At 37.9% G+C, this 22403-nt stretch overlaps 1 protein-coding gene across 1 annotated transcript in view; it reads left to right on the top strand.

The window, feature by feature from the left end:
* MEGF9 (multiple EGF like domains 9) overlaps positions 1–22403 on the top strand; it is a 115581-nt gene that overhangs the window by 73933 nt on the left and 19245 nt on the right. Inside the window, exon 3 of the mRNA XM_003264062.4 lies at positions 17973–18112. Coding sequence (XP_003264110.2) covers positions 17973–18112 — 140 coding nt within the window. The remainder of the gene's footprint in view (positions 1–17972; positions 18113–22403) is intronic.

Raw genomic sequence — 22403 nt, 5'->3', positions numbered from 1 at the left:
CAACACCAGACCTATTGAATAAAAAAGTCTGGGATAGGGCCCAAGAATCAGCATGCTGAAGTTTCAGAACCACTGATCTATGTTGGCGGCTCTGAGTATGTTGTCCCCAAAACCTAAGGTCAACTTTTGCAGATGCAAACTAGAACTAAGAAAGAAGGTGTTTGTTTGAGGCATTTCAACCTCTATTCTTTGTTTATATGAGAATTGTATAAGCTAAAGAGGCTCTATTCAGTAGGGTCATGATGTAATATTGGGGTTGAGCAAAACGGATTTTTCTTTGAGGGCTAGGATTTTTTTTTCTATTTGCTCTTCTTTATCTTACTTTAATGAATAAACCTGAGGGATCACTGTCTTACAAGGTTGATTGGCCTATCATGGGCTAGTCATTAAATGTGTCATTTTGCTCACCTAGAATGAATATTCTATTTCCAAGATTTTAAGAGGTTTATTTAAATGTGACGTAAAGTGTCAAGATTAAGTGCATGCTATTCACAATAGCAAAGACATGGAATTAATCCTGATGTCCATAAATTGTAGAATGGATAAAGAAAATGTGGTACATATACACCATGGAATAGTATGCAGCTGTAAAAAAGAACAAAATCATATCCTTTGCAGCAACATGGATACAGATGGAGGCCATTATCCTCGGCAAGTTAATGCAGGAACAGAAAACCAAATACCACATGTTCTCACTTATAAGTGGGATCTAAACATTGAGTACAGATGGACATAAAGATGGGAACAGTAGACACTGGGGACTACTAGAAGGGGGAGGGTGGGCGGGGGTAAAGGGTTGGAAAACTACCTATTGGGTACTACCTGGGTGATGGGATCATTCCTACACCAGACCTCAGCAACACAATTTACTCATGTAACAACCTGCATATGTAGCCCCTGAAAAAAGTCAGTAAAAGTCAAAAGAAGAATAATAAAATTTTAAAAAAGATTAAGTACATGGAAAATATTAAATGGACTGAAATGAAAACAAATATTGCGCTTAGAAGTCATCAAGAGTTAATGAAGAAAGCACACATAGACTTTGGAGCCAGATTATGCAATCATTAAACAAAGTTTGCATGCCTATCACATGCCAGGCACTGTGCTAGGCACTGGGAATATAGCAGTGGAAAAAACACATAAAACCCCCCTGATTTCACAGAACTGACATTCTAGCTGGGAAGAGAGATAATAAACAAGAAAATAAAATTTATAATGTATTAAATAGTAAGAAGTATTACAATTTCAGATAGTGTGGCTAGGCAAGGTATGTTGAGAATATGACATTAGAATAAGCAACAAAAAGAAGTAATAGAGCATGCCATGCGGATCCCCTGTGGAAAAGTATTGCCAATAGAGAGAACAGCAAGTAGAGTCCCTGATGCAGGAAGATGCCTGATGTATTTGAGCAACAGCAAAGTCATTGTGGCTGAAGTGTTATAAATTGGGAACAAGAGTTAGGGGGGTAGTATGTAAAGCAAAATATATACACAGATATCCAGAATACCATTCTTTTGATTTATCTGTATTTTCAAAAGTTTTTATACAGAAACATTGGAGAGAGGTAAAGCTATAGTAATCTAGACAGGGTGGTATTGGTTCAGGATAAACAAATAGATAAAAAAGAAAGCCCAGAAGTAAATCATATGTATAAAGACATTTGATATATGGCAGAGGAGGTACTAAAGCTTAGGGGCATAAAGGGTGGACTTATCAATGAATCGTACTAGAGTTTTGGCTATCTATTAGGAAGAAAATGAGTTTGAACCTTTCACTTATATGTTATGCAAAAATAAATTTCAGGTAGATCAAAGACCTAAATGTGAAAGACAAAATGTAAAACTTAATGATATTGGGGTAGGGAGGGATTTCTTCAACAATAATACTAAAATAATAGTAACGCTTAGGTAGTTTTTACTCTGAGTCAGGCACTGTTCTATATATGTGCTTAACACATATTAACTAAGTTAATCTTAACAAACCTATGAGATAGGTCCTCTGTTTGACAAATGAGGAGCTGAGGCATGAAGAGATTAAGTAATTTATTTAAGGTCATATGACTAGTGGCCAGGATTTTAATCCAGGTATTCTAGCTCCAGAGTTCCTACTTTTTTTTTTTTTTAAAGATGGAATCTCACTCTGTCACCCAGGCTGGAGTGCAGTGGCACAATCTCTGCTCACTGCAACCTCTGCCTCCCAGATTCAAGTGATTCTCCTACCTCAGCCTCCTGAGTACTGGGATTACAAGCGCATGCCATCATGCCCGGCTCATTTCGGTATTTTTAGTGGAGACAGGGTTTCACCATGTTGGCCAAGCTGGTCTCAAACTCCTGACCTCAAATTATCCACCCACCTCAGCCTCCCAAAGTGCTGGGATTACAGGCATGAGCACTGTGCCCGGCCCAGAGTTCCTACTCTTAACTATTTCACTAAAATACTCTCCAAAATATAAAAAACATATGGGAAATATTTATACCTTCAACTGGATTAAAAGTGAAAACTTCTGTTTGTCAAGAGACTTTATAAATGAAATGAAAAGACAAGCCACAAACTGAGAGAAGATAATTACAGCACATGAAACTGACAGATGATTACTTTTACAGAAGTATATAAAGAATTTTTACAAATCAATGTCAAAAATACTTGGACAAGCTGGGCATGGTGGTGCACACCTAAGCCCAAGCTACTCAGGATACTGGGCAGAAGGCTTGCTTGAGCCCAGGAGTTCAAGGCTGCAGAGAGCTATGATTGTGCCACTGCATTCCAGCTTGGGTGACACAGTGAGACCCCATCTCTAAAAACAAACAAAAAATACTTGGGCAGATTCCTCATAAAAGAGGAAACTCAAATGGCCAATAAGGGTGAAAAGATGTTCCATCTCATTACTAATCAGAAGAATGCAATTTAAAACCATGTTGTGATACCACTTCAAGCTGCCAGATTGGCAAAAATGTAAAAGCTGGTAGTGTCAAGTATTGGTGAGGATATAGAGCAGTGAGACCATTATTCCATTGCTGATGGGAGTATAAATTGTTACCATCCTGTTGGAAAATAGGCATTGCCCAGTAAGATTGATCATGCCCAAATATTGCCTACTGACTACTCTACCCCCATAGGGTTCAAAACTCAAAGACTTAGAACTTGGATATAAAGGACTTAGGCTTCAACCCTGTCAGTAATGTTTCAAGTTAAGCAGGTTTTTGTTTGCTGATCTGGAAACTAAGCCACCATTTATGCAATCGTTTCTCTGAGAAAATGAGTTCTAAATTATAGGCACTACAAGTTAATTTTTGGAATACAGCAAATACAAAAATTAGGTATTAATAATTACTTTTTCAGCTGGGTGTGGTGGCCCATGCCTGTGATCCTAGCACTTTGGGAGGCCAATGTGGGAGAATCAATTGAAGCCAGGAGTTAAAGACCAACTTGGGTAACATAGTGAGACCCTGTTTCTACAAAACCAAAAAATTAGCTAGGTGTGGCAGCGTGCACCTATAGTCCTAGCAACTCAGAGGGGCTGAGGCAGGATGATTATTTGAGCTCAGGAGGTCAAGGCTGCAGTGAGCTGTGATGGCATCACTGCACTTCAGTCTGGGTGACAGCGAGACCCTGTCTCAAAAAAAGAAAAATGTTAAAAAAAAATTACCCTTTCACTAAACATCTCTTTTACAATGGTTACAAAAGAATACAAATATTAACATATTTGAGAAGCAACTTCTTTGCAAGATATGTAGACCCTATATTTTGTCTCTACATTTTCTTTTTTCAAAATGACTTTTGAAATGCAGAAACTCTATCAAATAATGTAGTACTTTTTTTTTTTTTTTTTTTTTTTTTTTGAGACAGAGTCTTGCCCTGTTGCCCTGGCTGGAGTGCAGTGGTGTGATCTCGGCTCACTGCAACTGCTGCCTCCCGGGTATAAGCAATTCTCTGCCTCAGCATCCTGAGTAGCTGGGATTACAGGTGCCCACCACCATGCCCAGCTACTTTTTGTATTTTTAGTAGAGACGGGGTAACACCATCTTGGCCAAGCTGGTCTTGAACTCCTGACCTCATGATCCACCCACCTCGGCCTCCCAAAGTGCTGGGATTACAGGCATGAGCCACCACACCTGGCCTGGAGCACCATTTTTATGCTTGTGTTTTTTCTGTTTTAAAAAAAAAGCAGTGAAGGAAGTGAAAAATCACTGTCCTAGTTGAATTAAGTTAACTGTTGCAAGTTGTGGCTCTGGAAATGTGTCACATTTGATTTTTATGCCTTTAAGTTTTACTTCTGAGTTTTTAAATTTTTGAATTTTATTTTGATAAGATCAGTTATCACAAAATATTTTTGCACTTAAGCAGTACTCTTTTTGAGTATTATGAATTTCTGGCCACCACTGCCACAAATGTGTACAACCTATGCCACTGAGATGCTTACAGTTATTGCTGACATTGAATAAAGATGAAGAATCTTCATGAAGACTATACCACTGCACCCAACTGGAAACAGAGTCACCACCTCCTTTTCAACCAGCAAACTAAAACCCAACTGCAGATGAAAGTCCTTATCTATGGAAGCCACTCTAGAAAGTTAGGAAGAAGTAGGCTGGACGCGGTGGCTCAAGCCTATAATCCCAGCACTTTGGGAGGCCAAGATGGGTGGATTACTTGAGGTCAGGAGTTCAAGACCAGCCTGGCCAATATGACGAAACCCCATCTCTACAAAAATACCAAAAAAAATTAGCCAGGTGTGGTGACACACACCTGTAATTCCAGCTACTCGTGAGGCTGAGGCAAGAGACTCGCTTGAACTTGGGAGACAGAGGTTGCAGTGAGCCAAGATCATGGCACTGTACTCCAGCACAGGTGACAGAGGGAGACTCCATCTCAAAAAAAAGGAAGAGGTGATTGTTCCACCAGGTGCACAGACATCAACACAGAGACACCAGAAACATAAAAAAGCATGGAAATAGGACGCCACCAAAGGAATGTCACTTTCTAGTAGCAGACCTCCATGAAAAGGAAATCAACTAATTGCCAGAAAAGGAATTCAAAATAATGATTTTTAAGAAATTCAATGATATACAAGGAAATATAGATAGTTCAGTCAATAAGAAAAGAATTTATGATGTGAATGACAAATTCAACAGAGATAGAAATCATAAAAAAAAGAACCAACCAGAAATCCTGCAACTGAAAAATTCAGTGAATTAAGTTAAAAAATACAACAGAGAGATTCAGCAAAAGAAAGAATCCAGCAAAAGAATCCCTGAAGTTGCGAAGATAGGTCATTTGAAATTACCCAGTCAGAGGAAAAAAAAAAGAGAGAAATATGAATGAAAAAGAGTAAAGAAAGCTTACCAGACTTATGGGACACCATTAAGTGAACAAGTATTTGTATTGTGAGAGTTATAGAGAAGGGAAAAGGCATAGAAAACCTATTTAATGAAATAATAGCTAAAAAATTCCCAAGCCTGTGGAGAAATATGGAAATCCAGTTTCAGGAAGCTCAGTGGTCCCCAAATAGATTTAACACGAAAAGGTCCCACCCAAGGTACTTAATAGTCAGATTATTAAAAGTTATATACAAAGAGAGAATTCTAAACACAGCAAGAGAAAAGTGTCAAGTCATGTATAAGGGAACCTTCATTAACCTAACAGCAGATTTCTCTGCAGAAATCTTACAGGCCAGGAAAGAATGGATTGATATATTCAAGTTGCTAAAAGGAAAAAAAAAGTGAACCAAGAATACTATACCCAGAAAAGCTATCCTTCAGAAATGAGGGAGGAATAAAGTCTTTCCCAGACAAGCAAAAACTGAGAGAATTCATCATCACTAGAACAGCCTTACATGAAATGCTCAAGGTAGTCCTACATCTGTAAGTGAAAGGACAATAATCACTATTATGAAAAAACACAAAAGTGTAACATTCACTGGTAGGAAAGATGGACAAAGGAGAAAGAGAAAGAATCAAACCTTATCACTACAAAAAAACCACCAAACATCAATGATAAACAATAAAGGCGGAAGAAAGGAAATAAGGATATACAAAACAACCAGAAAACAATTAACAAAATGTCAGCAGTAAGTTCTTACTTATCAGTAATAACCTTGAGTATAAACAGATTAAATCCCCCACTTAAAAGATATGGACTGGCTGAATGGATAAAAAGATATGGCTTAACTATATGCTGCCTACAAGAAATTGTCTTCACTTGTAAAGACATACACAGACTGAAAGTAAAGTTATGGAAAAAGATATTCTACACATATGGAAACCAAACGTGAGCAGAAATAGCTATGCCTAAGTCAGATGAAACAAACTTTAAGTCAAACACTGTAAAAAGAAACAAAAAAGGTCATTATATAGTGATAAAGGAATTAATTTAGCAAGAGGATATAATAATTGTAAATATATATGCACCCAACACTGGAGCACCCACATATATACATATTATTAGATCTAAAGTGAGAGTTAGACTCCAATACAATAATAGTTGGAGATTTCAACACCCAATATCTAACATCTCAACATTGGACAGATCATCTAGACAGAAAACCACAAGGAAACATTTGATTTAAACTGCACTTGAGACCAAATGGACCTAACAGACGTTGACAGAACATTTAGTCCAAAAGCTACAAAATGTACATCCTTTCTTTTCAATAGGACATAGAACATTCTCCAGGATAGACTGCATGTTAGACTGCAACACAAATCTTAACAAATTTAAAAGAATTAAAATTATATCAGGTATCTTTTCTGACTGTAATGGAATCAAACTAGAAATCGACAATTAGAGGAACTTTGGAAAGCTATACAAATACACAAAAATTAATATACTCCTGAATCACCACTGGATCAATGAGGAAATTTTAAAATTTTTGGAGCAAATGAAAATAGAAATGCAACATCCCATACCATGCTATGGGATAGAGCAAACACAGTATCAAAAGGAAACTTTATAGCAATAAACACTTGTAATAAAAAACTAGCAAAATTTCAAATAAACAACCTAATGATCCAGCTTAAGGAACTAGAAAAGCCAGAACAAACAAAACTCAAAATTAGCAGAAGGAAAGACATAATAAAGATTAGGGTAAAAATTTTAAAATTGAGTCTAAAAAGCAATACAAAAAATCAACTAAATAAAAAGTTGGCTTTGAAAAGATAAACAAAATTGAGAAACCATCAGCTAGACTAACCAAGAAAAAAAGAGAAAAAACCTAAATAAATAAAATCAGAAATGAAAAGGAGGACATTACAACTGATGCCACAGAAATACAAAGGATCATTAGAGGCTATTACAAACAACTGTATGCCAAGAAATCTGAAAACCTAGAGGAAATGGATAAATTCTACTTGTATGGAAACATGCAAGCTACCAAGACTGAATCAGGAAGAAATGGAAAACCTGAACAGACCAGTAACAGGTAATGAGATTGAATCAGCAATAAAAAGTCTCCCAATAAAGAAAAGCCCACTGGTTGCATTCATAGCCAAATTCTACCAAACATACGAAGAAGAACTAATACGAATCCTCCTGAAACTATTCCAAAAAATTAAAGAGAAGGGAATTCTCCCTAACTCATTCTGTAAGGCTAGCATCACCCTGATACCAAAACCAGACAAGGACACAACACAAAAAAGAAAACTACAGGTCAATATCCCTGAAGAACATAGGCTCAAAAATCCCCAACAGAATACTTGCAAACCAAATCCAACAACACATTAAAAAGAAAATACACCATGATCAAGTGGGATTTACACTAGGGATGCAAGGATGGTTCAACACATGCAAATCAATAAACGTGATACATCAATCAACAGAATGAAGGACAGTAACCATATGATCATCTCAATGGATGCAGAAAAAGCATTTGATAAAATTCGACATTCCTTCGTGATAAAAACACTCAAAAAATAGACATAGAAGAAACATACCTCCGAATAATAAAGGCCAATATGACAAACCAACAGCCAGCATCATACAGAGTGGGGAAAAGGTGAATGCCTTTCCCCTAAGAACTGGAAAAAGACAAGGATGCCCACTTTCACCACTCCTATTCAACATAATACCAGAAGTCCTAGCCAGAGCAATTAGGCAAGAGAAAGAAATAAAGGGCATCCAAATTGGAAAGGAGGAAGTCAAATTGTCTGTTTTCTATATAAAAGATGATATGATCTTTTATATAGAAAACCCTAAAAGCTCTACCAAAAAGCTCTTAGAACTGATAAATGAATTCAGTAAAGTTGGAGGATACAAAATCAACATAAAAAATCAGTGGTGTTTTTACACAGCAGCAATGAAATAGTGGAAAAAGAAATTTAAAAAACCAATCCTATTTAAAATAGCTCTCAAAAAAACACTTAGGAATAAATTTATGCAAGAATATGAAAGATTTCTACAAGGAAAACTATAAAACACTGATGAAAGGAAATTGATTAGGACATTTAAAAAATTGAAAGATATTCTATGTTTATGGGTTGGAAGAATTCATATTGTGGGCTGGATTCTTGGGAGGCCAAGGTGGATGGATCACCAGGTAAAGAGATCAAGACCATCCTGGCCAATACAGTGAAACCCATCTCTACTAAAAATACAAAAATTAGCTGGGCATGGTAGCACGCACCTATAGTCCCAGCTATTCAGGAGGCTGAGGCAGGCGAATTGCTTGAACCTGGGAGGTGGAGGTTGCAGTGAGCTGAGATCGCATCACTGCACTCCAGCCTGGTGACAGAGTGAGACTCTATCTCAAAAAAAAAAAAAGAAGAAAGAGGAGGAGAAGGAGAAGGTGAGGAAGGAGGAGAAGAAGAATTAATATTGTGAAAATAACCATACTACCAAAAGTGATCTACAGATTTAATGCCACCCCTATCAAAATATCTATGGCATTCTTCACAGAAATAGAAAATACAGGGCCGGGCACAGTGGCTCATACCTGTAATCCCAGCACTTTGGGAGGCTGAGGCTGGCAGATCGCTTAAGGTCAGGAGTTCAAGACCAGCCTGGCCAACATGGCAAAACCCCATTTCTACTAAAAATACAAAAATTACCCAGGCATGGTGGTACACACCTGTAATCCCAGCTACTCAGGAGGCTGAGGCAGGAGAATTGCTTGAACCTGGGAGGTGGAGGTTGCAGTGAGCTGAGATTGCACTACTGCACTCCAGCCCAGGTGACAGAGCAAGACTCTGTCTCAGGAAAAAAGAAAAAAAAAAAAAGAAAATACAATCAAATTCATGTGGAACCACAGAGGACCTCAAATAGTCAAATTCTGAGCAAAAAGAACAAAGCTGGAGGCAACACACTGCCGGACTTCAAAATATACTACAAAACTTTAGTAACCAAAACAACATGGTACTGGCATAAAAACAGACACATAGACTAATGGAATGGAACAAAGAATTTAGAAATGAATCCACATATTTACAGCCAGCTTGATTCTCAGAGGTGCCAAAAACATTCATTGGGAATGGGACAGTCTCTTCAATAAGTGGTGCTGGGGAAACTGGATATCCATATGCAGAAAAATGAAACTAGACGTTTATCTCTCACCATATACAAAAATCATTTCCAAATTGACTAAAGAACTAAATGCAAGACCAAAAACTATGAAACTACTGGCAGAAAACATAGAAGAAATGTTTCAGAGCAGTGGTCTGGGCAGAGATTTTGTGAAGACCTCATCAACACAGACAATAAAAGCAAAAATAGACAAATGGGATCGGATCTGGTTAAAAAACTTTTGCACAGCAAAGGCAACAATCAACAGAGTGAAAAGACAATATGCAGAATGGGAGAAGATATTTGCAAACTATTCATCTGAAAGAGACTAATATCCAGATATCTTCAAACACCTTAACAACCAGTAAACAAATAATCAATTTTTAAAATGGGCAAAGGAGCTGAATTAACATTTCTCAAACAAAAACATACAAATGAAAAGTAGTCAACATCACTAACCATCAGAGAAGTACAAATCAAAACTACAATGAGATGTCTCACCCCCATTAGAATGTCTGTTATCAAAAAGACAAAGAATAAATGCTGGCAAAGATGCAGAGAAAAGGGTACTCTTATACACTGTTCTGGTGGAAATGTAAATTAGCACAGCCATTATGAAAACCGGTATGGAAGTTCCTCAGAAAACTAAAAATAGAACTATCGTATGATCCAACAATCCCTCTACTGGGTGTATATCTATAGGAAAGGAAATTAGTATGCCAAAGAGATATTTGCATGCCCATGTTTATTGCAGCACTTCGCAATAGCCAAGATACAGAATCAACCTCCGTGTCCATCACCAGAAGAGTGGATAAAGAAAATGTATGCAATGGAACACTAGTTAGCCATAAAAAAGAATGAAATTCTATCATTCATGGCACCGTGGATGAACTTGAAGAACACTATCTTAAGTGAAGTAAGACAGATGCAGAAATACTGCATGTTCTTACTTATGTGGGAACTAAAAATGTTGATCTCATAGAAGTAGAAAGTAGAATAGTGGTTATTAAAGGTAGAAAAGGGGGGAGGGGAGGATAGCCAAAGGTTGATAAACAGATACGAAAGTATACATATAGGCTTTGTATTGACATACCACACTGTACCCCATAAATATGTACCATTGTTATTTGTCAATTAAAAATAATAGCAAAAAAGACCACTCAGCAACGCACGGATAGTCAAGGTATACTGAACTGTACCATTAAAGAGTGAAAATAGCCATAGACAATACATAAATTAATGGCTGTGTTCCAATAAAACTTTTCTTTTTTTTTTTTTTCGAGATGGAGTCTCACTCTGTTGCCCAGGCTGGAGTGCAGTGATGCGATCTCAGCTCACTGCAACCTCTGCCTCCCAGGTTCAAGCGATTTGCCTGCCTCAGCCTCCTGAGTAGCTGGGACTACAGGTGCGTGCCACCACGCCCAGCTAATTTTTGTATTTTTAGTAGAGACGGGTTTCACCATATTGTCCAGAATGGTCTTGAACTCCTGACCTCAGGTGGTCCATCCTCCTTGGCCTCCCAAAGTGCTGGGATTACAGGTGTGAGCCACCGCGCCCAGCCAAAAATTTTTTTTGCGACAGAGTCTCACTCTGTCACCCAGGCTGGAGTGCAGTGGCACAATCTCGCCTCACTGCAACAACCTCCACTTCCCAGATTCAAGCAAGTCTCGTGCCTCAGCCTCCTGAGTAGCTGGAATTACAGCCGTGCGCCACCATGCAGTTAATTTTTGTATTTTTAGTAGAGACGGTGTTTCGCCATGTTAGCCAGGCTGGTCTCGAACTCCTGGCTTCAAGTGATCCGCCTTCCTTGGCCTCTCAAAGTGCTGGGATTACAGGCATGAGCCACTGCACCGAGCCTGTGTTCCAATAAAACTTTATTTAAAATGTGTTGCAGGCAGGATTTGGCTCTGTTGTTCAGATTAATCATCATGACTGGGCCAGGCACAGTGGCTCACACCTGTAATCCCAGCACTTTGGGAGAACGAGGCTGAAGGTTGCTTGAGCCCAGGAGTTTGAGACCAGCCTGGACAGTATAATGAGAACCTGTCTCTACAAAAAATAGATTTCAAAAAGTTATCCAGACATGGTGGCACATGCCTGTAGTTCCACACTCAAGAGATTGAGGTGGGAGGATTTCCTGAGCCAGGGAGGTTGAGACGGCAGTGAGCTGTGATCGCACCACTACACTCCAGCCTGGGCCAACACAGTGAGACCCTGTCTCAAAGAACAAAAAACAAAACAAAGTCATCATGACTGGAGTGTTGTACTCATGAGAAAAGTTTTCAGAGGCTAAGAGATTGTATCATTGAGAGGTGGTTATTGTTTCAAGACAATTCTCTAAAGGTCTCTTGTGCTTTTGCAAGCAGAAGCACTGCCTTGTTCTGGACTATTTATTCAAGGATATTTGCATAGCAAACTGCCTTGGAAAATAGAGCTAATATCTTCCTCTGGAGTAAAGACAGATTTGCCACTGTCTAATATAATAAAAATAAAGTCTCCCCACTGGGCAAAGATCAGGTAAGCTCACTGTCCATTATAAAAGATTTGGATTCTCTTGAGTTTGGGGTTCTTCTTCTGTAACAACCCACCTCATATGCAGGCATCACTGGCCCTCTTTGCATGACCGTTGGGAATTGAGGTTTGGGGACATGGTGCAAATGCTGATACTCTACTCTAGCTACTGCTTTTGTTTGGAGGAATAAACTGTCCTCTGTCTCTGAAAAAAAAAAAAAAAAAAAAAAAAACCACAAGAATTTCTGTCTGAATATGGATTTCCTCTAAACATATTTTAGACTGTTTGCCCTCAAAAATACAAGGAATGTTTAGCATAATAGCCCAATGTTTTCAACAATAAAGCTATCCTTTTTTTCCTCCAGAAGCCTCGCTTATTGCATAATGGTCTTTTCCATGACTGTGGAAAGACAGAGGAACACTAAATTCAGATAATCTTTTGCCAGAAAGTCCAATTATTAAGTTTCTTTTAACAAAAGAGGAGAAACTATTATTTTCTTACCTCCACAAAGCCATGACCCAGACATGAAATTAAGAGTTTTTAATAACTTTTTATTTTATTTTTCCATATAAAACCTTTTTCTAGTTGGAAAAACTTTTTCTAGCTACCTTTTAAAGTTTGATTTTAATATATTGAGCGAGTTTATAATCAGCAGTTTGCTATTACTGATTTCAGACTATTTTAATTACTAGTTTCAACCTCTTCCCAAAGTAAATTGTTTTTTAGTTATTTAAAAATAGCTTAAAATGTTATTTTTAAGTTCATTTTTAAAAGTGGAGGAAGAAGAAAATTGATACATTTCATTATCTCTTTATTGTGTTTCTTATTGTCTTCATGTCAGAGTGTCAACATGTATACTGTCTGAGGAAGAAAGAAAGGGGAAAGGCAAAGTTCCCAAATGACCACAAATGAATTAATTTTCTCTAATTAGAAATATGGGCTGGGCGCAGTGGCTCACACCTGTAATCCCAGCACTTTGGGAAGCCCAGGCGGGTGGATCACTTGAGGTCAGGAGTTCGAGACCAGCCTGGCCAACATGATGAAACTCTGTTTCTACTAAAAATACAAAAATTAGCCGGGCGTGGTGGTGCATGCCTGTAGTCCCAGCTACTTGGGAGGCTGAGGCAGGAGAATCGCTTGAACCCGGGAGGCGGAGGTTGCAGTAAGCCGAGATTGTGCCACTGCACCACTGCAGCCTGGGCGACAGAGCAAGACTCCATCTCAAAAAAAAGAAAAAGGAAAAAACTATGTATAATTTTTAAGTTATTCTGTAACTGCTTGAGTTAAAATTGATAATGTGATACCTAAAAATACACATAAACACGTACTTTATATCTTGTAAATCTTAGGAAGAAAATAGACTTTCTTGATAACAAAAAACATGCCAAGACATTTAACAATTTAGAAATAAATCATTAACTAGTTGGTAGAAAAGCAAGTCAGGTCCAGCTGGCTTTGATCCCACCTAATGTAGGATTTTGCAGATCCTTTCTCTTCTCGATTAAATTTTTTTTCCCCAAAACTGTTTCTACCATGTGTTTATAATGTGCTCTCTTTTTCTAGCCATATTTTTGCTACAAACTAGTAATTATCCCTTAGTTTTTTGCCTTTTTTCAGTTTTATTAACAGAATTTTAAAATTTTAAATTACTTATAAATTTTAAATTTTAAAAGTAAGTAACTTAGTCTTCCCTGTCTTTGCCAACTGGGAATTCTAACCTACTTTCCGTAGAATTCTCAGAAAATATTTAAGATCTAGGATCACTGTCATCATGTTCATAGTTGCTTTCATTTTTGAGTACTGAGTATGTGCCAGACACTGTGCTAAATGCATTGTGTATGCAATATTTAATATACTACAAAGGTTGGTATAATTGTCTTCACTTAACAAATGAGAATACAGAGGCCAAGATAGAATGAATACTTTGTGCCAGCTAGTCACTAATAGAGCTGGAATATGAACCAAACTCTGTTTCCTCGGGCTGTTTTTTTCCATAAACCCTGATACTCCTTTCCTGTATTATACCCATCCCACCTAATCAATGTGACTGTAAAATAATGGAAATTCTGAAGCTTCTCCACTCAGTCATCTTAAGCAGAATCTTTAAAAAGATAATTTGGCTTGTATTCATGTGATATAGATATGTACCATATCTTGAGATGATACACCAGTGAATTTTCTTTTGAAAAAGTAATGACTATTAGTGTTGTAAAATATATTATTATTTATATATACTTAAAAAATGCTTTTTTCTAAAGTGTTAAAACCTTGCAGGAATTGTTCACGCCCATGAGTATGTAAATTCTATAACTGAGCATTACTACCACAAGAAAATCTGAGAATCCCTTTTGGGATAATTTAAGAAATGTGTAGTATATGCATAGTTACACTTAATGCTGTGTAGCTCCACAATGCTTATGCTTCCTTTATGAATAATTCTATATTCTTTTTTTCTGATAAAATTTTTGTGCTATCTTGGTACTTTACTAGCAACACGTCATTAAGACCAGATTAGCAAATTTTATCTTAAATTGTTAGCTGATCTCAATAGTATAGTTGTCTGATTTCTATTTAAAATCCACTTCTACACCTTTATTCTCCAGTTATGAAGCTGTGGGGTTTGGTTCTTTCATTTCAAATCTATGGATAAGCATAAGTGGTCTGTTAACAGCCTTTTTTTTTTTTTCTTTTTTGGTTTCATTACATTTATATCATTGACCTTTGCTTCAGAAAGCATTCAAGTCTTTAACAGAGAGAGACCATGAAAGGGAGTGTTGTAAAGTCTTTATTCTATGAAAGAAGTCACACAGGCAAAGCTTTATATTTGCTGAGTTATTTCTTTTCTTTCTTTTTTCTTTTTTCTTTCTTTTTTTTTTTTTTTTTTGTGAGACAGAGTCTCGCTGTCACCCAGGCCGGAGTGCAGTGGTGCAATCTTGGCTCGCCACAACCTCCACCTCACAGGTTCAAGTGATACTCCTGCCTCAGCCTCCCGAGTAGCTGGGACTACAGGTGTGTGCCACCACGCCATGCTAATTTTTGTATTTTTAGTAGAGACCAGGTTTCACTATGTTGGCCAGTCTGGTCTCGAACTCCTGACCTCGTGATCCATTCGCCTCACCCTCCCAAAGTGCTAGGATTACAGGCATGAGCCACTGCACCTGGACGATTTAAATCTTTTTTTAAGAGACAGAGTCTCCCTGTGTCGCCCAGACTGGAATACAGTGGCTATTCACAGGCCCGATCATGGCACACTCAGCTCAAGAGGATGGCTTCAATTCCCTATGATGTCATTTCCTGCCTAACCAGTCAGCACTTCTGGCTCCCTGGTTTCACCCCACCCACCAAGTTGTCCTTAAAAGCTCTAATCCCTGAATACTTAGGGAAACTGATTTGAGTAATAATAAAGCTCTGGTCTCCTGTACAGCTGGCTCTGCATGAATTATTCTTTCTGTATTGCAATTCTCCCATCTTGATAAATCAGCTCTGCCTAGGCAGTGGGCAAGGTGAACCCACTGGGTGGTTGCAGGATTAGTCTCCTGTGTTTCGTTGGTCTGTGGGACTTTATGAGAGACAGGTTTAATTTGAGATAAGTGGACCCAGCTCTTTATTCCTATTTAACTGCAGTTGGAGTAGTTCACGCAGCCTAGAACTCCTGGGCTCAAGTGATCTTCCTGCCTCAGCCTCCTGAGTAGCTGGGACTACAGGCATGTGCCACCATGACTGATAAATTTAATTCTTATACATGCAGAAATTGGCCTTGGGCCATGAATAACATGATGCAAAAGCACTAGTAGTGCAGCCTCACAACCAAAATTCCTCACTTCATTTTTTTTTTTTGAGACGGAGTCTCACTCTGTCACCCAAGCTGGAATGCAGTGATATGATCTTGGCTCACTGCACCCTCCATCTTCCGGGTTCAAGCAGTTCTGCTTCAGCCTCCCAGGTAGCTGGAACTACAGACACACACCACCACTCTGACTAATTTTTGTATTTTCGGTAGAGGCAGGGTTTCACCATGTTGGCCAGGCTGGTCACTGGTCTTGAACTCCTGACCTCAAGTGATCCACCCACCTCAGCCTCCCAAAGTGCTGGGATAAAGGTGTGAGCCATGCGCCCGGCCTGTATTTTCTTTTAAAAGAGAGAAAAGCACCTTTTATTTTTCTTGTTGTTTTAAAATCTGGCCGTGCATGGTGTCTCATACCTGTAATGCTAGCACTTTGGGAGGCCGAGGCAGGCGGATTGCTTGAGCTCAGGAGTTTGAGACCAGCCTGGGCAACAGGGGAAAACCCTGTCTCCACAAAAAAAATACAAAAATTAGCCGGTTGTGGTGGCGCATACCTGTAGTCCCAGCTACTTGGGGGGCTGAGGCAGAAGGACCACCTGAACCCAGGAAGTTGAGGCCGCAGTGAGCCAAAATTGCACACTGCAGCCTAGGGGACTAAATGAGACCCTTTCTCAAAAAACAAAAACAAAAACAAAGACAAAGAAAAATCACCCAGGAAAAAATAAAGCATGGTATGTACACTCAGACAACTACTTTATCAAGATTCATTAAGTCACTTTAAATCAGCAATTAAGGAGCAGATCCTCCAGATAGAAAGTCTTTTAGTGCCCCAAGAATTATTAAGGGAAAACCCACTTTAGGAATAGCAACTACTTTGGGAACATTGCTATATTATGGTTACACAGTATTATTAAGTGATTTTGTGTTCGAAACTAATACCTTCTTCTTGTAGGTTGTGGGTTAGGCAGACACCATCATTGAAAGTAACTGTTTATCCTTTTGTATATTGAATAATGTATTTAGAGGAATAAGGAGTAAGCATATTTTGATTAACATTTTAAAAACCTTTGGAAATAAGCTGATGAAGCATTGCAAGCCATTCTTTGAAAGGTACATTATGTTCTTTATAATTTTCTGATAGTATAGAGGGGCTTCGATTGACTGGTTCTTTCTTATTGAGTCATAAAATATTCCTGAATTTTATTTTTTATGAATACAGGTTTTGTTTGCTAGATCTTTAAGTACCCTGGGATATTCTTGTGTAAGACTGTATACGTGTGTGGCTTCTTTTCTTTTTTCTTTACTAAATTACTTAAGATTCATAGATTCATGCTTGGTAGTATAAATTAGATAATGTAAATTTTTGTTGCATTTTTAAAAACATCTCCTATACTATGATCAGTACAAATTTTAATTAAGCTTTAAACATCAAAATATTTGGGTTTATATCTCTGAGAACCTTTGACTTTGTTAGGCTGCAGCTTCTCTTCAAGCAATAAGATTTCTCAGCCTTTGTTAAAGACCTGAAATTTACTTGCAGTGAGAAAAGAGACCAACATTTATTCTGGACAGGGCATAAACACCATCACTGGAGTCAGGACCTATATAGATGGTGAATTGTAATGCTTTGGATCTACAGAATGAAGCTTGATACCTAAGTGGATATCAAGTTATTTGGCAGACAGATTTCTTGTACCAATTTAGAGTCAATCTTAGGAGTAGATAGTATGGTGGGGAAAAGTCTGGCTTTGTATGAATAGACTTGACTTACTAGCTGAGGACAATAACTGTATCTGAATTTTCTCAGTAGTAAAATAAGTATTATGACCCTCACCAGGTAGAACTACCTTGAGGATTAGAGAAAAAATATATTTATTGACATAAGCCCTCAATAAATGATAGCTCATTGTATCATCATCATCATCATTATTACTCCTGCTTTCAAATGCCTCCATTTTAAATTTTCTGTAAAATTGTTAGCTAAGAAATTGCATTATGCAATACACTAGACAGCTTTTAATAGCAATACAGAATTTGATAGGTGATTTCTTTGGACACAAGGCTTTGAGATATGGTAAGTATATATGATTTACATGAGCTGGGCTTTCTTCCCCTTCTGGGGTGTTATGCAATACAATTTTAAACTGATTTACTTTTATTCATTGTCTTTGCTTTTATTTGCAGTTCTGGGAAATGCCAGTGCAAAGTGGGTGTCATTGGCTCTACATGTGACCGATGCCAAGATGGATATTATGGCTTTAGTAAGAATGGCTGCTTGCCCTGCCAATGCAATAATCGGTCTGCCAGTTGCGATGCCCTCACAGGTAGGTACTTTCCTTAACTTTGTCATGTAATTATTCCACTGTTCTTTTAATTTGGAAATCTTTCAGCTATAGGTTGATTCTTCTGAAATAGTTTGGAAGGGCCTTTATCTTCTAAGTAGGATGTAATAGATCACAGCAAGCCAAACTCCTGCTACAACAGACTTGAAAAAGTATGTAAATTAAAAAAAAAATCCTATACCTATGGAGGCAAGGAGAACTATAGGAACTAAAATTCCAGAAATGTTGGAACTCTTCCTAGGTAAACTGATGATCACCAGCCATTGTCTTTCCAGGGGACATTTGCTGATTCTAAGCATAGGCAAAGAATGAGCTAGACCCAAGCAAAGGAATTCTTCTTTAGGAAAGAGATAGAAGAAATGTTTTTGGCAATCATTTGAGGCTTGCATGATGGTTGGAAACAAGAGGATCCCCAAACGCAAGGCCAGCTTTCCCACAGGATATTAGCTGACTATGCAAAAGATGGAAGGCTGGGCCAGAAAGGTAGAAAAAAATCGCTTTCTCTTTCAGTCTTGTGCTGAGGAGACAAAATCCCTTTAGAAAGAGAGGGCCTGCTATGACATTCAATTATCTCCCCCTCAAGATGTTCTCAGACTCTGAAGGTGCATGCAGTGGGACCTAGGCTCAAATTACCAAAGGCCAATACAAATCTCTCACAGTCTTTTAGGGCTAAGGAGACACAGGCTTGCTAGGCTCTCAAGCAAAAGCTTTAGAGGGCCATGACCAAGAAATAGTAAGGAACCAGAAGTTGATTAACTCATACTAAAATTATAGTCCACCCTCAAGCTGCCTCACTTTCTGATTGGATTGAAGTAATTTCTCTCATTATATCTGCCTAACAGATGAAAGGGGAGCCCTCTCTGGTTCTTTTATATACTGTGTCCGGCATACAATAAAAAATACTGGACAATGCAAAGACAGAAAAATGTGACCAATACCAAAGAGAAAAAAAGTGAACAATGGAAGCAGACCCTTAGGTGATCTAGATGTTAGAGTCAGCTTAGAAAGACTTGACTAAAGTTAGTATTTTCATACAATAGAGGGAAAATCAGACAAAATAGGTGAAGAGAGGCAAAATTTCAATATAAATTGGAATCTCTAAAAAATCAAATGAACAAACTGGAACTGAAAAATACAACATGTGAATTAATAACTCATTGCATTAATCTAACAGTAAATTGTACACAGTGAAGACAAAGTTGGAAGACTTGAATACAGTACAATTAAAAATATCCAAACTGAAGCATTTCGAGAAAATATAATGGGAAGAACAGAGCAGGGAAGATGTGGGACCCAGCCAAAAGGTTTAGCATAAATGTAATTGGAGATCTAAAAAGAGAGGAAAGAGATGTTGGATCACAGTAATATCTGAAGAGAAAATGACCATGAATTTTCCAAATTGATTAAAGGCAATAACCGACAGATGCAGAAAGCTCAGGAAACCCTAAGCAATATAAAAACAAAGAAAACCACATTTAGGCAAACTTAGTCAAACCATTAAAAACTAAAGCCAATTAACTTCTGATCTTAGTTTTCCTAAATGTAAGAATTAAGTATCCTTCCTTGGAAACATTTTTTTTTCCCCAAACAAACAAAAAAATCAGGACACACTAGTCTGACAAGTACAAGTGTTTTTATGAGAACAGGGTGGCAAAATATTTGAAGTCAAAAGTACCCTGGAAAAATCGGTTGAAAGTTTATTCTTCATTCAAATATTCTATAGTGAAACAAATTGATTTAGAAGAAATTGTATTTTTTTTTCTTTTATGTGATCTTGTCCCTGCCTATTTGCCAGTTTTATCTTGTGGCGTTCTTTTTCTTTACATCTGTGATCCAGTCAGACTGGCTTTTATTTCTAAAACAAGGCATGTTCCCTGGTCCCAGGGTTCTCATATATGATCTTTCCTCTGCCAAGAATGGTTTTTCTAATCCACCTCTACCTCCATCCTTGACCCCTCTGCCTTATTAAATCATATTCTTCCCTCGGGTCGTCAATTAAAGGCCACTTCATTAGAAAGCATTTCCTGATGCTCTAGGCTTAATGGTAATTTCCCTATTATATGCTCTCACATATACTTGTATTTTTTCATAGCACTTTTCACAGTTTGTAATTGTATATTTATTTGTGATTCTGAGTCACATATGGCTCACTCATGAGGGCAAGAACATTTTTTTTTCACCATTGTATACACAATCTCTAGCATGGAGCTTTAGCGTATAGTAACTGCTCACTAAATTTTTATCAAATAAATGAACAAATGAATGGAAAGACATACAGAGGAAAGATTATTTTCAATACTGAGTAACATCAGGAATACTTCATTATACTGAGTCGATTAAAATTACTCCCTAGATCTTTTACAGTACCGAAAAGCAGTCTACATTGCTGGTTCTCAGTTTTAATTTTTCTTACTGCAATGAGGCCATTCTCTTTACTGTCATGTAAGTGCTGACCTGTCCTTGCTCTGGAGATAATTTAAGGCAAAATAATTCTTTTTCATGGTTATGGTTTCTGAAAGCAGCTAGTAGTGAGAGAAATAAGTGGTTTCTTTGTTTGGAATTATAATAAAAGTGGAATCCAACGTGAAGGAGTGCAAATACTTTATTTAAAATTACAAGCTTTATATAAAACCACTCTTGTCAAGTGGCTTTATTTTCAACAGTGCTGTGATAAGGTTGCCCTCTGGTGGCCACTTACTATGTTTTCACAGTCCTATTTTCACCCCCTCTGCCGTTTTTCTATACCTTGTGTTTTAGATTGAAGTAGATTTTCAAAGTACTCTTTTTTTGTGGTAAGATATATTTGGATAAACATTTTGGAAAGCAATTTGATAGTAAGTATTAGAAATCTTAAAAATTCTTCTTTGATCTGGTAATTCTATTTCCAGGAATCTGTTCTAAGGAAAGAATTCTAAATTCTTAAGAAGCTTATGTTCAAAGATGCTCACCAAAGTGGTAGTTACAATTTTAAAAAGTTAGACAACCCAATTTCTCACAATAGGGTATTAAGTAAATACTGTTATCTAAACAGTATATTATTAAAAACACAGAAAACCAAATGTTGACCTTACCTTGAGCAAGTTGCTTAATCTGTTTCTTCATCTATAAATTTGATATAATAGCAGTAACTGCCTAGTGGGTTGTCGTGAAGATTAAATGCAATACATTTGTACAGCCTTCATATAGTGCCTGGTCCATCACAAGTAATCAGTAAATGGTAACTGTTATTACGTTCTCAATAAAATGTTTTGTTTTGTTTTTTTCTGAGACAGAGTTTCACTCTTGTTGCCCAGGCTGGAGTATGGTGGTGCGATCTCGGCTCACTGCAACCTCTGCCTCCTGGGTTCAAGCGATTCTCCTGCCTCAGCCTCCCAAGTAGCTGGGATTACAGGTGCCCACCACCACGCCCGGCTAATTTTTTGTATTTTTAGTAGAGACGGGGTTTTGCCATGTTGGTCAGGCTGGTCTCGAACTCCTGACCTCAGGTGATCCACCTGCCTCAGCCTCCTAAAGTGGTGTGATTACAGGTGTGAGCCACTGTGCCTGGCTGATAAAATGTTTTAAAGAATGATATATAGCAATATGAGAAAGTGAAAGAAGCAAGGTATAAAATGACATATGCCATATAATTAGACTAGTTAAAAAACAAAAGCCAAACCCCTGTAAATGAGGAAAGATTACAAAGAGAAGTACTAAAAATCTTTTTTTTTTTTTTTCGAGACCGAGTCTTGCTCTGTCACCCAGGCTGGAGTGCACGGCACGATCTCGGCTCACTGCAACCTCTGCCGCCTGGGTTCAAGCGATTCTCCTGCTTCAGCCTCCCAAGTAGCTGGGATTACAGGCGCCCGCCATCACACGCCCAGCTAATTTTTGTATTTTTAGTACACACGGGGTTTCACCATGGTGGCCAGGCTGATCTTGAACTCCTGACCTTAGATGATCCACCCTTCTCAGCCTCCCAAAGTCCTGGGATTACAGGCTTGAGCCACGGAGCCCAGCCTAAAAATCTTAATGAGAGATTTCCTAGGATGATTTTTTATCCCTTTCTACTCCTGTATTTTTCCAGATTTTCTTTATTAAGCATGTTTCCCTTAAAATGGAAGTGGGGGGATATTATTTTTAAAACTGGAACTTTATGTTCATATAATATACTTCCTTTGAAAATCCAATGTACCTTTATGTATTCATAGTGTCCCATGATGAGTAACTTGACCTGAGCAGCTTGACTGAGTTGACCAATCCTCTACTCCCCAATGATACTTACTTCAGAGTA

This window comes from Nomascus leucogenys, chromosome 8 (assembly GCF_006542625.1).
Source record: "Nomascus leucogenys isolate Asia chromosome 8, Asia_NLE_v1, whole genome shotgun sequence".
NCBI classification, from domain to species: Eukaryota; Metazoa; Chordata; class Mammalia; order Primates; family Hylobatidae; genus Nomascus; species Nomascus leucogenys.
The sequence above is the reverse complement of the archived record's forward strand: the minus strand, read 5'-3'. Positions and strand labels throughout refer to the sequence as shown.